At 34.8% G+C, this 15,168-nt stretch overlaps 2 protein-coding genes and 1 long non-coding RNA gene across 6 annotated transcripts; 1 reads left to right on the top strand and 2 right to left on the bottom strand.

Moving 5' to 3' along the window:
* Positions 1–2,734: 2,734 nt before the first annotated feature.
* LOC104094106 (protodermal factor 1-like) lies at positions 2,735–4,986 on the bottom strand. The gene is made up of 3 exons (XM_009599971.4): positions 4,716–4,986; positions 3,607–4,093; positions 2,735–3,301 (listed from the first exon to the last, which is right to left on the bottom strand). Exons 1-3 carry the CDS (start codon positions 4,873–4,875, stop codon positions 2,971–2,973), a joined length of 978 nt encoding a protein of 325 aa, XP_009598266.1. The 5' UTR covers positions 4,876–4,986; the 3' UTR covers positions 2,735–2,970.
* A 3,792-nt stretch (positions 4,987–8,778) lies between these two features.
* LOC117276284 (uncharacterized) lies at positions 8,779–10,497 on the top strand. The gene is made up of 2 exons (XR_004506538.2): positions 8,779–9,127; positions 10,111–10,497. It is a non-coding gene; the product is annotated as an uncharacterized lncRNA (long non-coding RNA).
* On the bottom strand, positions 9,979–12,620 carry LOC104094088 (phosphatidylglycerophosphate phosphatase 1, chloroplastic/mitochondrial-like). Of its 4 annotated transcripts, none has more exons than XM_009599950.4 (5): positions 11,789–12,617; positions 11,603–11,680; positions 10,896–10,969; positions 10,714–10,821; positions 9,979–10,368 (listed from the first exon to the last, which is right to left on the bottom strand). In XM_009599950.4, exons 1-5 carry the CDS (start codon positions 12,429–12,431, stop codon positions 10,255–10,257), a joined length of 1,017 nt encoding a protein of 338 aa, XP_009598245.1. In that variant the 5' UTR covers positions 12,432–12,617; the 3' UTR covers positions 9,979–10,254. The 4 variants fall into 4 exon arrangements, with proteins under 4 accessions (XP_009598245.1, XP_018625547.1, XP_070033271.1 ...); XM_018770031.3 differs by having other exon boundaries at positions 10,714–10,817; XM_070177170.1 differs by lacking the exon at positions 11,603–11,680 and having other exon boundaries at positions 11,789–12,618.
* Between the last annotated feature and the right edge of the window lie 2,548 nt (positions 12,621–15,168).

Genomic DNA, 15,168 nt, shown 5'->3' with positions numbered 1-15,168 from the left:
TTCATCCATGTTAGTTGATAATTTTACTGCTTTATAATATTTGCTAGTTAATTAGTAGAAATAAAAATTAAATCTTTATAACTAGAAAATTATTTGAACTTGTGTTTCTTTGCAATATTGAACAACTATAGCTAAGCCTTAGTTCTCTGTGGAATTCGACTCCGGATTTGTAAATCGGATTATATTTGCAACGACCGTTTAGTCCCTTTTATAAGGTATAGTTGGGCGTGATCATTGCTATGTGTCATTGTTGTGAAATTCTCTGAAAGATTTTATATCTGGATTATATGAACTTGAACTGTATAAAATTGATCTGACTTAAATTGTTGGATTTGAAAGCATCTCTATTCGTTGCTGAAATTACTGAAAGTGAACTACAACTGCGTAGCTCGTCACTATCTTCAGTTCCTTATTTATTATTGTTACTTGCTAAGTTAGTTGTACTCATACTACATCTTGCACTTCGTGTGCAGATCCAGGTGTACCCGAACATAGTTGGTGTTGGATTCTTTGGCACAGTTGATTTTCTGGAGATTCAGAGATAGCTGCCGTGTTTTGCAGACCTTGCCTCTCCTTCCATATCTCCTTATTTACTGTGTTTGGTCTTATACTATCATGGGCCGTATTTTTCAGACTTGTATTCATATTAGATGCTCATGCACTCAGTGACACCGGGTTTTGGGAGTGTTTATATATGTATTTGTGAGTTTTTCTTCTGCTAAATTTTGATATTATGTTTTCAAACTTAAAAGATATGGTGGTTTATTGGGATTGTCGGCTTGCCTAGTAGTGAGATAGGCGCCATCACGACGGGTAAGATTTTGGGTTGTGATAAGTTGGTATCAGAGCTCTAGGTAACATAGGTCTCACGAGTCATGAGCGGGTTTAGTAGAGTCTTGCGGATCGGTACATAGACGTCTGTACTTATCTTCGAGAGACTGCGAAACCCTTAGAAAAATTTCACTTCTTGTATTCTATTATGCGGAATTGATTCAGCTTGAAACATAACTCTTTGAATTCTTTCAACGCATTTCGTATGCGCATATGAGCGCTCGGTATCAGCTGTGAATCGCCAACTTGTGATTCTATGAATGAGGTTCGAGTTTGTGTTTTGTTGATGGGCCAGTCTGGAGGACTTGAGGTCAGGGTTAGACCGCATCTTAGGCTCGGTAGTTTTGATTATGAGAACTTGTACATATGGACCCCTATATCCGATAATATCCCCACGAGTAGGATTTATGGCTCGATGAGCGATTGAATGGCTATATGGTAAGTATGATGTGACTGCGAGATGTGTTCAGATGGGTTGAATGTGACGAATAAAGTTTGCTTATGACTCAAGAATTTACTATTGGGTACTTGATTTCTGTCTTGATTTGACGTATAGTTTCGAGTTGTGAGTGTATTGAAGGATCTTTCACGTTGTTAAATTGTAGGAAAAATTAAATTCTCATGTCTTGTCAATGAATTCGGACTCAAGAAGAGTAAGTGATTGTATAGTAATTGTGGTTGCGAATGGGCATTTATAATGTGATGGCTCAAGAAAGATGATCTTCGAAGAGGCTTAGAGTCGGTAATATTTTATTGGTTCAGGTGCGACATAGATGCATTTTGATTTGATGCAACAGTTGGGCAAGACATGATGGGAAGTGTTTCGCGATGGTGAAAGTACTAGCAGGTCAAGTAGGAAAAGTAGAGGTTGAGAAGTTGCTTAAATTTCGTGGCAATTTACTATTTCGTAAAATCTTTTTTAAATTGGCAAAAGCTAATTCCTTATTTTGTCTGTCTTAGTATCATGGCAATAATTAGCTAAATTGCTACTAATTTCTAAGTGGATGGATATAAGCTGTAGAGGCAAGTTTATAGCCTCAGTGAAGAATGAGTTTCTTTTAGAATTTTCTGTTAAATTAGCCAAGAGATCAGCTGGAATATTGCTCCTTAAATGTATGAAGGAATTGAAATTGACCTTCCACGTTCATGTCTTGGACTTAAATGATATATAATCCTCTTGAATTTGCCATGACCATCTAATCTCTCCCTTTATCATTTGGATAATAAGGAGGGAGTCAGATTCCAAACTTAAAATTTTATTGCAGTTTGTTTTCCTCAAATTTTCTTGCGACTTTAATTGTTGTTGCTTAATCCATACAAGAATACAATGTAAACATAAGAACTAGTGTTCTTTTTAACGAATCAACTGCGCGCAAACATAAATCTATGCTAGGAAATGTTTCTTTGTAGTGATTTGCCTGTGATGTTTAGCCATACATAGCCTATCTTCATGTTTTCGTCTACTTAAACATCATATCACCATCCTAAGCTTTTTTATTGCATATTTTTTTTGGGGGGGGGGGGGGGGGGGATGATATCTAGCATATGAGGATAAGCAATCTACCTTGTGGAAGCAGTCATATATTGTGGAATATGCTTGAGTTGTTATAGTCTGTACTTTTAATTAAGACTGTACAGTGTAGGTGGTTGATGAATACATTCATTCACTCTGATCATGTATTACCCAAAGATCTAGACAAATAGGCTGAAAACATAGACTTATAGTATGACTTTGGACTTATTATCTCGAACTTGGAGCTGATAATACAGAGAGATACATCAGCTTTCAAAGTGTAGCATTGAAAATTCAGTAGATATGTAAATGTGTGTAGCTATCTATATTAATGAACTCAATGCATCAAGAAGATCCTGAGTTCTTTAATTTAAAGAAGAAAAAGTAATATTTCTGAAATTGGAACGTGGCATTCACTCATGTAGCCTACAACAACAAAGTCATACATTTGACTAATAACTGATAAAACAGAAAGTTGGTATCCTCTTAATGTTGTAAGATACAAAAGCATAGAGGAAAAACATTACTAGTATTCAATCCTAAGTAATTAAACACACAGGATAATACTATGAAACTGGACATAGCAAGAACTGATCAAAGTGACTTTGAATGAAATCATGAACTTCTCAAGCTCTGGGCTTGAGTCGACCCTCGTTAGCTAACTTGAACAGCTGTGCCTGAGCTGCTGCAGATTTATCTGAGTTGAGTGCTGTGACAAAACTATTCTTGACTTGGTTTGTAGTGTAGGTGAACCTCCTGCTAACCATGGAGTTCAATAAAGAAGCTGTTCCTTCTCTGTAAAGCTCCCCTAAGCCATCTGGGCGAGTGTTTGAAAGTGCTTGCAGTAAGTTCATGTTTGCTCCCAAAGCTGGAACACTAGCCACACCAAATGCATTGCCTACACTTCCCCACCAGCCGAGTATGCCCCATATCAGTGTTGGGTGAGTCCTCCAGTAGCTGCAGTTCATAACATTTCATGTTAGGACATGCCACTCATATTGTAGTTAAAAGTGCAAAAGTTTATACTGCCTCTGTTCCGTTCATATGATGCGCTTTTCCTAGTCTTTTCTAAACAGAATCACACCTTCACCGTTAATGATATATATGCTGGTATAATTGTATAAATGTCATGATATGTTTAAGATTACAAGTTCTCATTAGGTACTTTAGATATACGTTAAAAAATTCTCTTTCTTAAATTGTATGTCTAGTCAAATGCTGCCATATAAAATGAAACAAAGAATAATTTTCATTTGACTTACTCGCATGTAAAAGGTGGTGAGTTGGGGTCAATTGGAAAGACCCCTGGAGCACTTGGAGTACCTGGATCAATGGTAGGAGTAGTTGGTGGTGTTTCAATGATAGGTGTAGAAGGGGTAGGGGGTGTAATACTAGGGGTAGGAATACTTGGAGGACTTCCACCATAGTAACCACCCCCTGGAGTACTTGGAGTGCCAGGGTCTATTGTAGGAGGTGTAGGTGGGGTTACAATAGTAGGTGTGGAGGGGGTGGATGGTGTACTGGGGGTACTAGGAGTACTTGGAGGGCTTCCACCATGAGATGGAGGGGAGGGATAGTAACCACCACCTCCATGGCCTCCTGAAGGAGGCGATGGAGTAGGGTTGTGGTGATGCCCGCCACTAGGGGCGGGGTTACCACAGTTCGCAGGTGGTGTTCCTCCGTGGCTACCGCTTCCATGCGACGGTGTTCCATGGCCACCTCCTGAATGTGATGGAGGTGTGTGAGAACCTGTTAATCATAAAAATATGCTGTGAGTGCAAAATGGTATATATAAAGAGGAGTTAATATATATACACCGACAATAATGTAAAGAGTTTTTACACTGATTTTAACCTATTATAACAAAAAATTTGTCTTATTTTCATGTTACGTAACTATAGTTATCTTTTAGGTGGTCTTACACTGTAGTGTACAAAATCATTCAAAATAATCTTTGAATAAATGCTCATGTCTCCAAATTTGGGAAGACTTGGAAAAGATGTTGGTTTAGCAAACATATTCTATTATGTACATATGTGTTGGTTTCTTTATTAGCTATCTTGCCTTTTATAATTTCTGCTACAACTAGCAAATCAGCCCATTCTAGGTTCATAAAGTAGTTAAAGAAAACATATTAGCTTTTGTCAACTTAACTTTAAAATAGCTAGTAACAAGAAGACTATGAAACTATATAGGATAAATTAAGAATAATTAATCCAAAAGCCGTCCACGTAATCTCTTAAACTTAAACGGCGGATATATAATATATGTATAATTAATGTATATAACTGTGTATAATCTATATATACCGGCTAGAAAAAATAAACAGTGAATCTGACCGGCTATTTAAATTAAAGATGTGAGAAGAGACCTGTTGGGGGACTTCCGGCATTTGGATCAGGAGAGTAATAAGTCTTTTGTTCTTCAAAAGAAGCTGTAGACGTAACAGGAATGACCAAATTCTGTGCAAGCAAAGCAGCAAAGGCAGCCCACAGAATTAGAGAAGTCTGCTTTCTTCCCTCCTTCCCCATCTTTGTTTGCTTTCAAAGTAGAGTGACTTAGAGAAAAAAAGAAAGGAGAGTGGATAAAGAGAGAAGGTGAAAGAGTTAAGTGATGGGAATTGACAAAAGAAAGGAGCTGCATATATAAAGAGTAATGACATATAGAAGTTAATATAAGCAGGTGAAAGAGTATGTGGTTAGTTGTGTACGCTGCAGGTGCATTTAAATTGCCATTTAAATCTCACTGTGCTGTACATGGAGAGTATACTCCATAGCTCTACACATATATATATCCAAGTACAGTCAAACCTCTCTATAACAGCCTCGTGTGTTCCGAATATTTTTGGATATTATAGCGAAGTGTTGTTATGGAGAACATATATTATAACATAACATGAAAATTGGTTCCGGAAAAAGTTTGGCTTTTATAGTGAAGTGTTATATAGGGATAGAGGTCTGTATAAGTATTTACCCTGACAAATCAAAATATGTTCCATGTCTTCAGTTATGGAATTATGGAAAATCATATGATAAATTGCTTGTAATATTTTATTGATATGTTGGTAATATGTGCCCATGTTAGACGCACTACTTATGAATGTGACTACTAATTCAGTGTCCAGAAGTATAATGTCTTAAGAAAAAAAAGTTAGATCTGCTCTTTCCCCGGAAAAAAAAAAGGCAGCTAGGTTATATGAACTATCAACATATAGAATTTTTTTATACAATCAATGTATAGTTTAACCTCTACTAGGAAGTTAGTTATCATTTTTACTAGATTATTAATTAAATACTTATCGTAGAGATTTACATGTAATTATCTTATAAGCAATCTAATTGTAATACATTTCTAGATTATCAGTTATTTTCTAGTTAGATTGTATTACTGGATTCTTTATTCGCAGATATTAATATACCTACATCCAGTTTCATCAGGTTTTTGCTTACTCTATAAGGAGCTAGTTTACCAAAAGGTCGCTCGAAAATGGCCTAATGGGACAAGAGGGGGTTGCTTAGATGGTCAGCAACCCTACCTACAACCTCGGATTGTGGGTTTGAGTCACCGAAGGAGCAATAACTCCAAAAAAAAAAAAAAAAGGGAGATCAAAGAGGAATCAAGGGATAAGGGAATCAAAAAAAAAAGCCAAATGGAGCTAGTTTACCAAAGGGCCTAAGCATTTTGTTACTCTGTGTCAATTGTCTAATGCAGATGAAACACAGAAAGAAACGAGATATTGTTGAAAAAGGAAATGAGTAGAAGGAACTGGTTGCTGGCCTGAGAAAAGTTGGTTCTTTCAGTGTCATTTCCTCCCTCCTGTGCTTTATTTATTTTATTTTATTTTTTGTGTGTTTTTCTCGTGTAAAAAGTGATGAAAACTTTCTTGTCTTTTTCATTTCAATAAAGAAACTATTAGCATTTTTGGTCTTTCTGAAGCACTTTCTTTTAGACCTATTCAAAAGTTCATAAACCTTATCATATGTAATGAAGGTCAAATCATAATAATGGCTAGTATAAAATTGCCTCTTTATATATTGATTTCAGAGTGTGAAATATTGCACAATTAACAATTTCATTTAAACAATGGCAGAAGTAGAATTTTGTAAACGCGGTGTCGATTTATTATCACACTTCTACTTGTATGTGAGTTTGAAGTTGGAGCTGTAGTCTTGTAGTAGGTTCTAAAGCTCTACTTGTTGTCCCAGATTAATGTTTATTTTGCATTATGCTCAAGTGGTGTCAATCTATTATTTATGTAAATGCTTTTTTTTGTAAATTAATATATTTATCTATATGTTAAGTGAATATTTTCAGTGACATTGTCAGATAACACCAGGTGTCTCCGCCACAGGATCCAAGGTCTAGTCCTTTTTCTTGCAGTTGTGCTGGTTTTCTTACTCAAATGGCCCGTGGCCGTTCTTAGAGTTGATGAATAAGCAGGGAAAAAATTAGAAATAGTTAGATTTGCAACCGGTAAATGAAAAATAGTCACGATTTCAAAAGTAATCGAATTTTAGTCATTTTTTCATATAAAGATAAAATCTGAACAAAAACACGCTTAATAATCCGGAAAAATTTCAGTATAATATGCTGAAGTTCAAATTTTTTACATATGAGATTCCAGCATAATGTGTTGGAATTTCATAACGTGCAGGAGTTCCAACATAATATGCTGGAAGTTTATATGCAGAAACTCCTTAATCCAGCATATTATACTAGAACTTTATGTAATATGCTGGAAGTTTATACGCAGGAGCTCCATACTTCTGCATATTATGCTGAAACTTTCCGTGTTTCAGTAAAATAAAGGCTATTTTTTAATGACTTTGCAAACGTTGACTATTTTTTAATTACCAGTCCAAAAACTAACTAGTCCATGCTATTTTCACGATTAAGCATGATATAAAGTGATCTAAGAAAGTCGATAACTAGTTTATGAAAATAGCCACTTCCAATGGAGTTTTACATGTCCCGGAATGTGTTGTCCAATGTCTAAAGATGCTTGAGAACAGTAGTAGTTCTTAGAAAGTGATTAATGAAGGTTGTTAGAGCTGTTAATGGATGTTTCAAACTGTCATTATACTGCTGCCGACAGTATTAGTAGATATGTTTATAATTCAATATTAGTACTTCAAATTATCACATTTCTATTTTGATATTTAAGAATCTGCACACTGATACAAGAAGTTCAGCAAAAAATGTGACACTTGGAAAGCATGGTACAGTATAAACAATAGTAGCCATGAAATATGAGGCTTAATTGCCCTGACAGACAACTAGGTGAAGCAGCATATGGTGAATTGCAGAAGTAGTAAATGAGACAGCACAACTATCGTCCCTACATTGGCGGTTCGAGCTTTCAAATTTCCTTTCTATGTGGTAAAGTAACAATTTTCACTAAAAATATTTAAAATATAAAGAAGTAAACACACAAAAAAAATAATTTCAACATCTATTATATATATATAAAGATTCAAGCAAATAAACACCATACACACTCCTAGTTCTGTGTTAGTCTTGTGTTAAAGACACCTTTGACTGTTGGCTTCGGTATCGAGAAAAAAATTGGTTTACCTTCAAATTCAATTGTGGTTGGAGTACCACTATACTAGCTAGGTTTATATGGATATTGCAGGCAGCGGCGGCTCAACGAAGTTGGTGGCCTAAAGTCAATTTGTATTAAGAGGCCTATTTCACAAAATTCATGTAACAGCTAGACATAAAAGAGCTTCTGTTCTAATCAATGAGTCAATTAAATATGAGAAAGTAGTTAAGTCAAAGAAACAAAGTTTGAAATTGGAAAGAGAAATCTCAAAGTCATGTAAAAGAAAGGAGGAAAAATTAAAACGGAAGAGGAAAATAAATATGGTACTAACAAGACGGAGATTTATCGCTCTTTACTCACTGATTTGTACGTTCTTAACCAAATAAACAAATATTAAAATTTGATCTCTTAAGAGTAATTAGATAAGATATATAATACATAATAATATAGTATAATATTTTTGGGGCCCTCTAGAATTTGGGGCCCAAGACAATGGCTTGAGCAGCCTTACCCTTTGCAGCCTAAGTTGTAAGGATGTACACTCATGTACATGAGGATCTCTACTCAACCTTTAGCAGTATATAGGGGAAGAAATGAAACCAACATTATATGAAGGGTTCCTTATATGAATAAGATTTAACAAGTACTATTTTCTTTCATTTATATTTGTCTATTATACTTGTTTATTTTAGCAAATTAAGAAAAATACGATATTTTTTGTTTTACCTTTATCACTCACTACTCATTATGCAAAGTAAAAAGTGGACAATTAAAAATGAATGGAAGAGAATTTGGTGAAATAGTAAAAAAGAAAAAACTGAGACCATCATTAATATAATGGAGGCCCCATTTCCATCGGCATAATTGCCCATAAAAAACAAGCCAAGTGGTAGGTTTGTCATCTAGGTGATATTTAATGATTTACATTTACCTCCTTTGTTCTGGTACTTGGGGTATCATTATTATAGAAGTCTAACTAGTCTTCTCTGAACATTTATGTCAATTTGATACATGTGTCCCTGTTTGGTGAAAAAAATTAAATTACAGATGAAAGACCAAAAGAAAAAGAAAATATCATTGCAGATCCTTTCCAGTTTCAATCATTGCACAAAAAATCACAAGTTACGGATAGACAAAAAAAAGAAGATATATAATGCCATTGCTTGCCATGGAAGCTGGGGCGTATTTAGAATTTTCAAAACATGTGCATCACTAAAAAGGAAGAGTTAAAAAATGTGGTAAGTGAGAATCAATCCCTATTCTTTTAGATAAATAACTTAATCTTTAACCAAGTGCACCATTCAACCAAGTTTAGATTAGTTTTAGAAAATATGTATACAAAATACTTAGTTTGATCGTGAGAACATGAGTTTATGTTCCGGATTTAGGGGGCGAAAACATTGTACATGTAAGTCAAAATTCATTTTGTACTTGTATATATTATATTTTGAATCACTTTAACACATCCTAAAAGTAGAGCTTAGTGGTCAAGGGGTTTCAAAACCTTTGTTAGGTTGCTGGTTCAATTCCCTTTGGCCATAGTCTTTTTTATTTTTCAAACCTTTTCTTTTTTGAACCCTTTAACAGAAATCCAAAATTATAGTAGTCGGATTAAACTTAAATGCACCATAAAACGAAGTAGGGAGCGTGTTAGATGGGGTTGGAGAAATGAGACATGTTTGGTTGAAAATATGATATTTTCTAGCCCTAAGTTGTATCTTTTGTCTTGTATTTTACTCTTCACAACAACTCAAGTTGAGTTACAAGACTTTCTGTGCCATATCAGCAAATAAGATGATAATTAGGTGTGTAATTGCAAAAGAAGACATGGTAAGGAGGGGTTAATTATGCATTCTCCCTTTAGTACCATAGCTGATTCGTTTTGAGTCAACAATGAAGTTGAATAAATAAACGTTGATATCATGTTTCTCAACAATTTCATTAGTTGGTACCCAATTAGATACCGAACACCAGGTAAAAAAGTGGAAAAGACAATCCCATTTGGCTAATATCAAATTTATCTTCACATTCCAGCACCAGAAGCCAAGGGGTAGGAGTAAGATTCTTTGTACACTTTGCTAGGATATGATTCAGTCAAACAAATGCCTAAATATGCACTTCAGAATATTCTTGTACACTTTGTTAGGATATGATCAATCGAACAAATGCCTAAATATGCACTTAAAACAAATGCCTAAATATGCACTTTCCCTTCTTGCAGATTCCAAAGGCAGGCTTTTGAATCATGTTGCTGTTGTTGGTACTCCTATGCACAGCCAAAATATCAAACATGGACTACTCTGTATAATAGATAGTATATATTTTCTCCCTTCCCCAAAAAAAGAAAATAAAAATTTCCTAAAGACTAAAGTAGTTCGTTCTTTACACATTGCCGACAATCAGGAAGAAGCTTGTGACTTATTGGTTTTATCCCTTTCCTAGACCATCTGTTCACAAGGGCCATTTCAAGTACCCGCACCTGCAAATGTTTTGCTTATAAAATTAGCTACTTTCCAACAAAATTTAAAGCTTAAAATGCAAGGACCAAAAAGAAAGGATGTAAAGCCGTGAAGGTATTGGTCCAGATTAAGAAGAAATTCTCTTGTTAGTTTTTCCTTCATTCAGCGTACATTACAATTCTATTCCATGAGTATATCAAACAGGCTTATCAGCAAGATGCTAAAACCGTTTTAAGCATCAGAAAATTGGATTTTACTACAACTTCATCTTTAGTTGAGAGTGCTACTAGTTCATTGTGACAAAGGTGCCAAATTTACACTCAGTTCCAAGGATTTAACTAAGAGATGACTAAGAGAAGGCAAACCTGCTGCACAATAAGTGGCTCCTGTGAGAGACTTAATGGTGCTGTCAAAATAGTAAGAAAGCCATTTCTGTTTCCATAAACGATATCGGTGAAAGGCCGATCGCCTACCTGCAAAGGACGCAAAATGAGGAAAAGGAGAAAAAAATTACAAAAGGAAAACAAAAATGAAGAACCACATCTACCATAATAAGTCTTGAGGATTTACAACCAAATTGCCTTTCAATTTCTTCAGCTGTTCCAGCTGGCTTCTTCACCCCTATATTTTAGTGTTAAAGGAATCAGCAGATACTAATTGCATTAACTCAAGGCTGGGGTAAGTGACAAGAAAACATGACAGGTAACTGGAATTACTATTCAAAGGGTACCATAGTAAATACTCTCTCGGTCCCAATTTATGTAGTTCCCTTTTAGTCAGCCCAAAAAAGAATGTCTTTCTGTATTTAGAATTAATTCAACTTTAAACTCCATATTACTCTTAATGAGTTGTTTTAGACCACAAGTTTCAAATGTAGTTCTTTTTTCATAAATTTTGTGTTATGTCAAACATCATCTCATAAATTGGGATGGACATAGTAAGAGATTTGAGATTCTGTACTCCCCCTCAGAGTTCATATTGCACACATATTTGACCCTGTTCAGCTAACAGTGTTGTACTATACAATTTTCATAATTTTCAAGAATTCAAATTCATTTAACTCCTCACTAAACTTTGATGTGATGTTTTCTCTGTTAAACCAAATTTTAACCATTACTTCAATATTTTCTTCCAATATCAGTAATATAACACGTAAGATACAATAACAATCTTAAACTCCGTTCTAGCCAAACACTGTCACACAAAAATCGATGCAGGTTGTACCAAATAGCATATGCATAGAACACAACTTACTGTGTCTAATGACTTTAATTCCAATTGCACGTTCGAGAATTCGAGCTTTCCTACCATCAGGGTCATATTCATCTAGTCCTACAAATTCCCAAATCATCAAACACTTAGTTCTGCAGAGAGAAAAAAAAACACCTTTAAAGTTACAACAAAACCCACAATACCAATCACAATTCCTAATAAGATTACCTGCAGAGTTGCTGAAAACTGCAATATTATCACCAAACAAAGATTTACACTGTTCTATGGATGAAGCAAGAGGAGACCACAGGTTCAAAGAATAAGGAACAGTAATAGTATTGTCCTTGTCAAAAACTACACCTTGAAATCCTCTTTTCTTCAGCTCAGCCCAATCAATATACCTTATATCTGGCACAAACACATGTGGGATTGCCAAGTTCTTGTTTTTATAGAGAATCCCTGTAAAACAAGCAATTCCCTCCACGTTAATCCTCTGCCCCAATGCAGCTTTAAAACGTGCCCACCAGCTGTTTGTTCTAATGCTTGAACGAGTGATCACTGCAGTTTCTTGCTCCTCACTATCTTTTCTTTGATGGGGTTTCTCGTTTTCAACAGAAGGATAGAATTCTTGCCAAAATATATTGTTCAGTCTATCTGGGTCTGAATTGTTCTTGTGCTTTTCTTGTTCTTGGTAACAATTGTGCGTAGAACTGAGGACAAAGGAATTGTTTGTGCAGCGGGTGGGAATGTGTGAAAAATTTGAGGGAAAAACAAGTGGTTTCTTGTGGAAATGAAGGGAATGATTGGAGGGAAAATGCTTAGGAATGTAATAGTAACAAGTGTGCCATGGTGTAACTGAAGTTGACTGCATAATCTATCCTAATTTATTTGTTGAATATTAAGGAAGTATGTGTTCAATGTGCGGATAAGGAAACTTTCTCATGGCATTATTAATGGAATCTCCATCTTTGTACGTCATTCTACATTCCCGCAGAAAGTAGAGGTGTTGGGTGGCCAAGATATGGTCTTAGCCACTCAATTGAGGGACAAAATTTTAGTTGGAGATTTTCTGAGGTTCTTAGAAATTGGGCCAAGATCTACAAATGGAAGGGTGGACACTGGAATTATGGCCCAATGACATATACAACCCAATCAATGGGTTGACCTAAGTGGAAAAGGGGCATTTTCATATATACCCACTTTTGGGACTATCATTGAAGTTATACCCGCATTTCACAAAAGTTTGCAAAGTGTACCCGCTAGGATGTGAAGTAGTTCAGTCTTTTTATTTTTGGCTAAACTGAAAATTTTATTTAACCAACAATATGTACAATTGACTCTTTTGACTCCAGAGTCAGATCTCAGTATTCATACATTGTGGGACTATTCTACCTATCCTCTATTCAACCTTCCAACTTATCACTGACGCTATCCATGAAAACAACTAAATGATTTAGTGTTATACTGGGTTTTATTGCAACTTCAGAAATCAAATTTGAAGTTCTTCTATCTTTCAAATGCAATTTCAGAAATTCGAATCTTAATTAGTTCAATCTCTTCAATGCACCTTAAGAAATCAAATTTGAAAATTTTCTATCTTTCAAATGCAATTTTAGAAATTAGAATCTTAAGTAATTTAATTTTTTTAATGCAACTTCCGATTTCGAACCTTAAGTTCTGAAACATAAACTTGTTTTTCGAATTTGAACAATCCAACATACGATTCAACATCCAAATCTATTTCAAATGAGCTCAAATTTGAAATATAACTTTCAAATATTATAAAGAACAAACTCAATCAATAAAATATCGAAACAATAACAAATTTAACGAACTTATTTTGCAACTAAGAAGAAGAAGAAACCCTAAGCACAATGAAGAAGAAACCAACGACTTAGAAGAAGATAAAAATGTATGTATGAAGTTAACAAAAAAATCAGACATCAGTTAAACTTTTTTTTAAAAAGTGGGTACAAATTCAATGAGTGATGCAAAACTAGGCCCCATGTGAAAATCTTATAGTGAAAAATCTGGTCTAACCCAAGCTTAGATAAAGAAGAGTTAACTTAAATAGCCGCACACACAACTTCTTAAACTAAAAATAGTCGGAGGATATATAATATAGTATATATAATCATATATAATATGTACATAATCTATGTATATCGGCAAAAAAAGTAAATAATGAATTCGCTTGGCTTTTTGTGTAAAGACCCCTTAGATAAATAGGCCATTTGCATAAGCTTATACACCATTTTCTATGCTTTTGATAGAAGTATGTATAAGAAGTGTTTACATGTCATAATTGTTAAATTTGAATTTTAATGGTAGACAATAACTTAATTCTACTTGCAGAAAAACCATCCCAAAGGATGTCATGAGAATAGAAAAGACTCTAACAGAAATTTTGGAAGAACAAATCAAGGAGGCAAGAATCAAGCGGTAACCGCCCATTCTATGGAAACTGGATATTCGAATCAACCATTTACGCACGGCATAAATCAATCAGCATAAGATGATCAATCAATTAATATAGAAGATCAATCACGTGGATATTCAAATGGAGCATTTATGGAAGGCATCAATCAATCAGTATAGAAGATCCTCTGAAAATATTCTCTCCAATGGCTCACAAGGAAAAGGAAATCAAGGAAGCGACAAAAGGAAAAGTCCATTCTATTTCTGGAATGAAATCATCTTGATTGATTCTGAAAATCAACTCTCTTGGGTTGCTGCTCAATCATTTCACTATCACGCCATGAAGAATGAGAATCATCTCACCATATATATTCTACAGAAGATGCCAAGGATTCACATACTTTGATCAAACCAAAATCAATCTCTTTGTTTTACTTCAAACAAGCACTATTGTCTGTCATAGATTTCTTGTGTAACTAAGAAGAGAAGAGAGAGAGAGAAAAGAACACTGGTAAGGCATTGTATCAACCATAAGAAAGAAGAACAAAGTGATCAAAAGGTTGTTGGTGTATAAAAAGAACAAAGTGATCAAAAGGTTGTTGGTGTATAACAATATCAACCCATATGTACTAAATCACTTCATATCTAAAAGAGATCACCCTTGCAACTCAAGGGGACTGGACGTAGGATTCACTCTGAATTCGAACCAGTATAAAAACACTCTGTGTTATTTACTTTCTGTAATTTCCTTTCTTATACTTAGTTTCGAAAATATCAGTCGACTAGAACTCAAGTTAGTCGACTACCTCACAAAAGAAAGAATAATTTTTAATTCACCCCCTCTTACATTTTCAATAATCAGCCCAGAGTCGTAAATTTGGCCAGCCTAACCAAAAAGCTTTAGTTGATAAACACTTATGGGTTAACAAAAATTTCACTCTTTTAGCCTTAATATCTTTTGTGATTGAAATACCTTCCCCTGAGCGAAAACCCTAACTTTCTCTTTGTTCAGTTTTCGATGTCCGTCCTCTTTGTAAAGAACTTTCTCTTTTTTCTAAACACATTAAAATAGTATTTAGTATCAACTTTAGTACTTCTATTCAAACACATAGAGTCCGTTTGGATTAGCTGGAAAAAAGTAGCTTTTAAGTGTTGCAACTTATTTTATAAATAAGCAGTTACAAGCTTTT

The sequence above is a fragment of the Nicotiana tomentosiformis genome, chromosome 6 (assembly GCF_000390325.3).
Source record: "Nicotiana tomentosiformis chromosome 6, ASM39032v3, whole genome shotgun sequence".
Lineage (NCBI taxonomy): Eukaryota > Viridiplantae > Streptophyta > Magnoliopsida > Solanales > Solanaceae > Nicotiana > Nicotiana tomentosiformis.
This window is presented reverse-complemented; position numbering and strand designations above follow the sequence as displayed.

Coding starts and splice junctions, on each gene's coding strand:
- LOC104094088 (XM_009599950.4), bottom strand. CDS start 12,431: ATGCAGTCAACTTCAGTTACACCATGGCACACTTGTTACTATTACATT. Junction 11,681..11,788: donor AGTTTTCAGCAACTCTGCAG/GTAATCTTATTA, acceptor GGGAATTTGTAG/GACTAGATGAATATGACCCT. Junction 10,822..10,895: donor AATCCTCAAGACTTATTATG/GTAGATGTGGTT, acceptor CGTCCTTTGCAG/GTAGGCGATCGGCCTTTCAC.
- LOC104094106 (XM_009599971.4), bottom strand. CDS start 4,875: ATGGGGAAGGAGGGAAGAAAGCAGACTTCTCTAATTCTGTGGGCTGCC. Junction 4,094..4,715: donor TGCCGGAAGTCCCCCAACAG/GTCTCTTCTCAC, acceptor TATGATTAACAG/GTTCTCACACACCTCCATCA. Junction 3,302..3,606: donor TCACCACCTTTTACATGCGA/GTAAGTCAAATG, acceptor TATGAACTGCAG/CTACTGGAGGACTCACCCAA.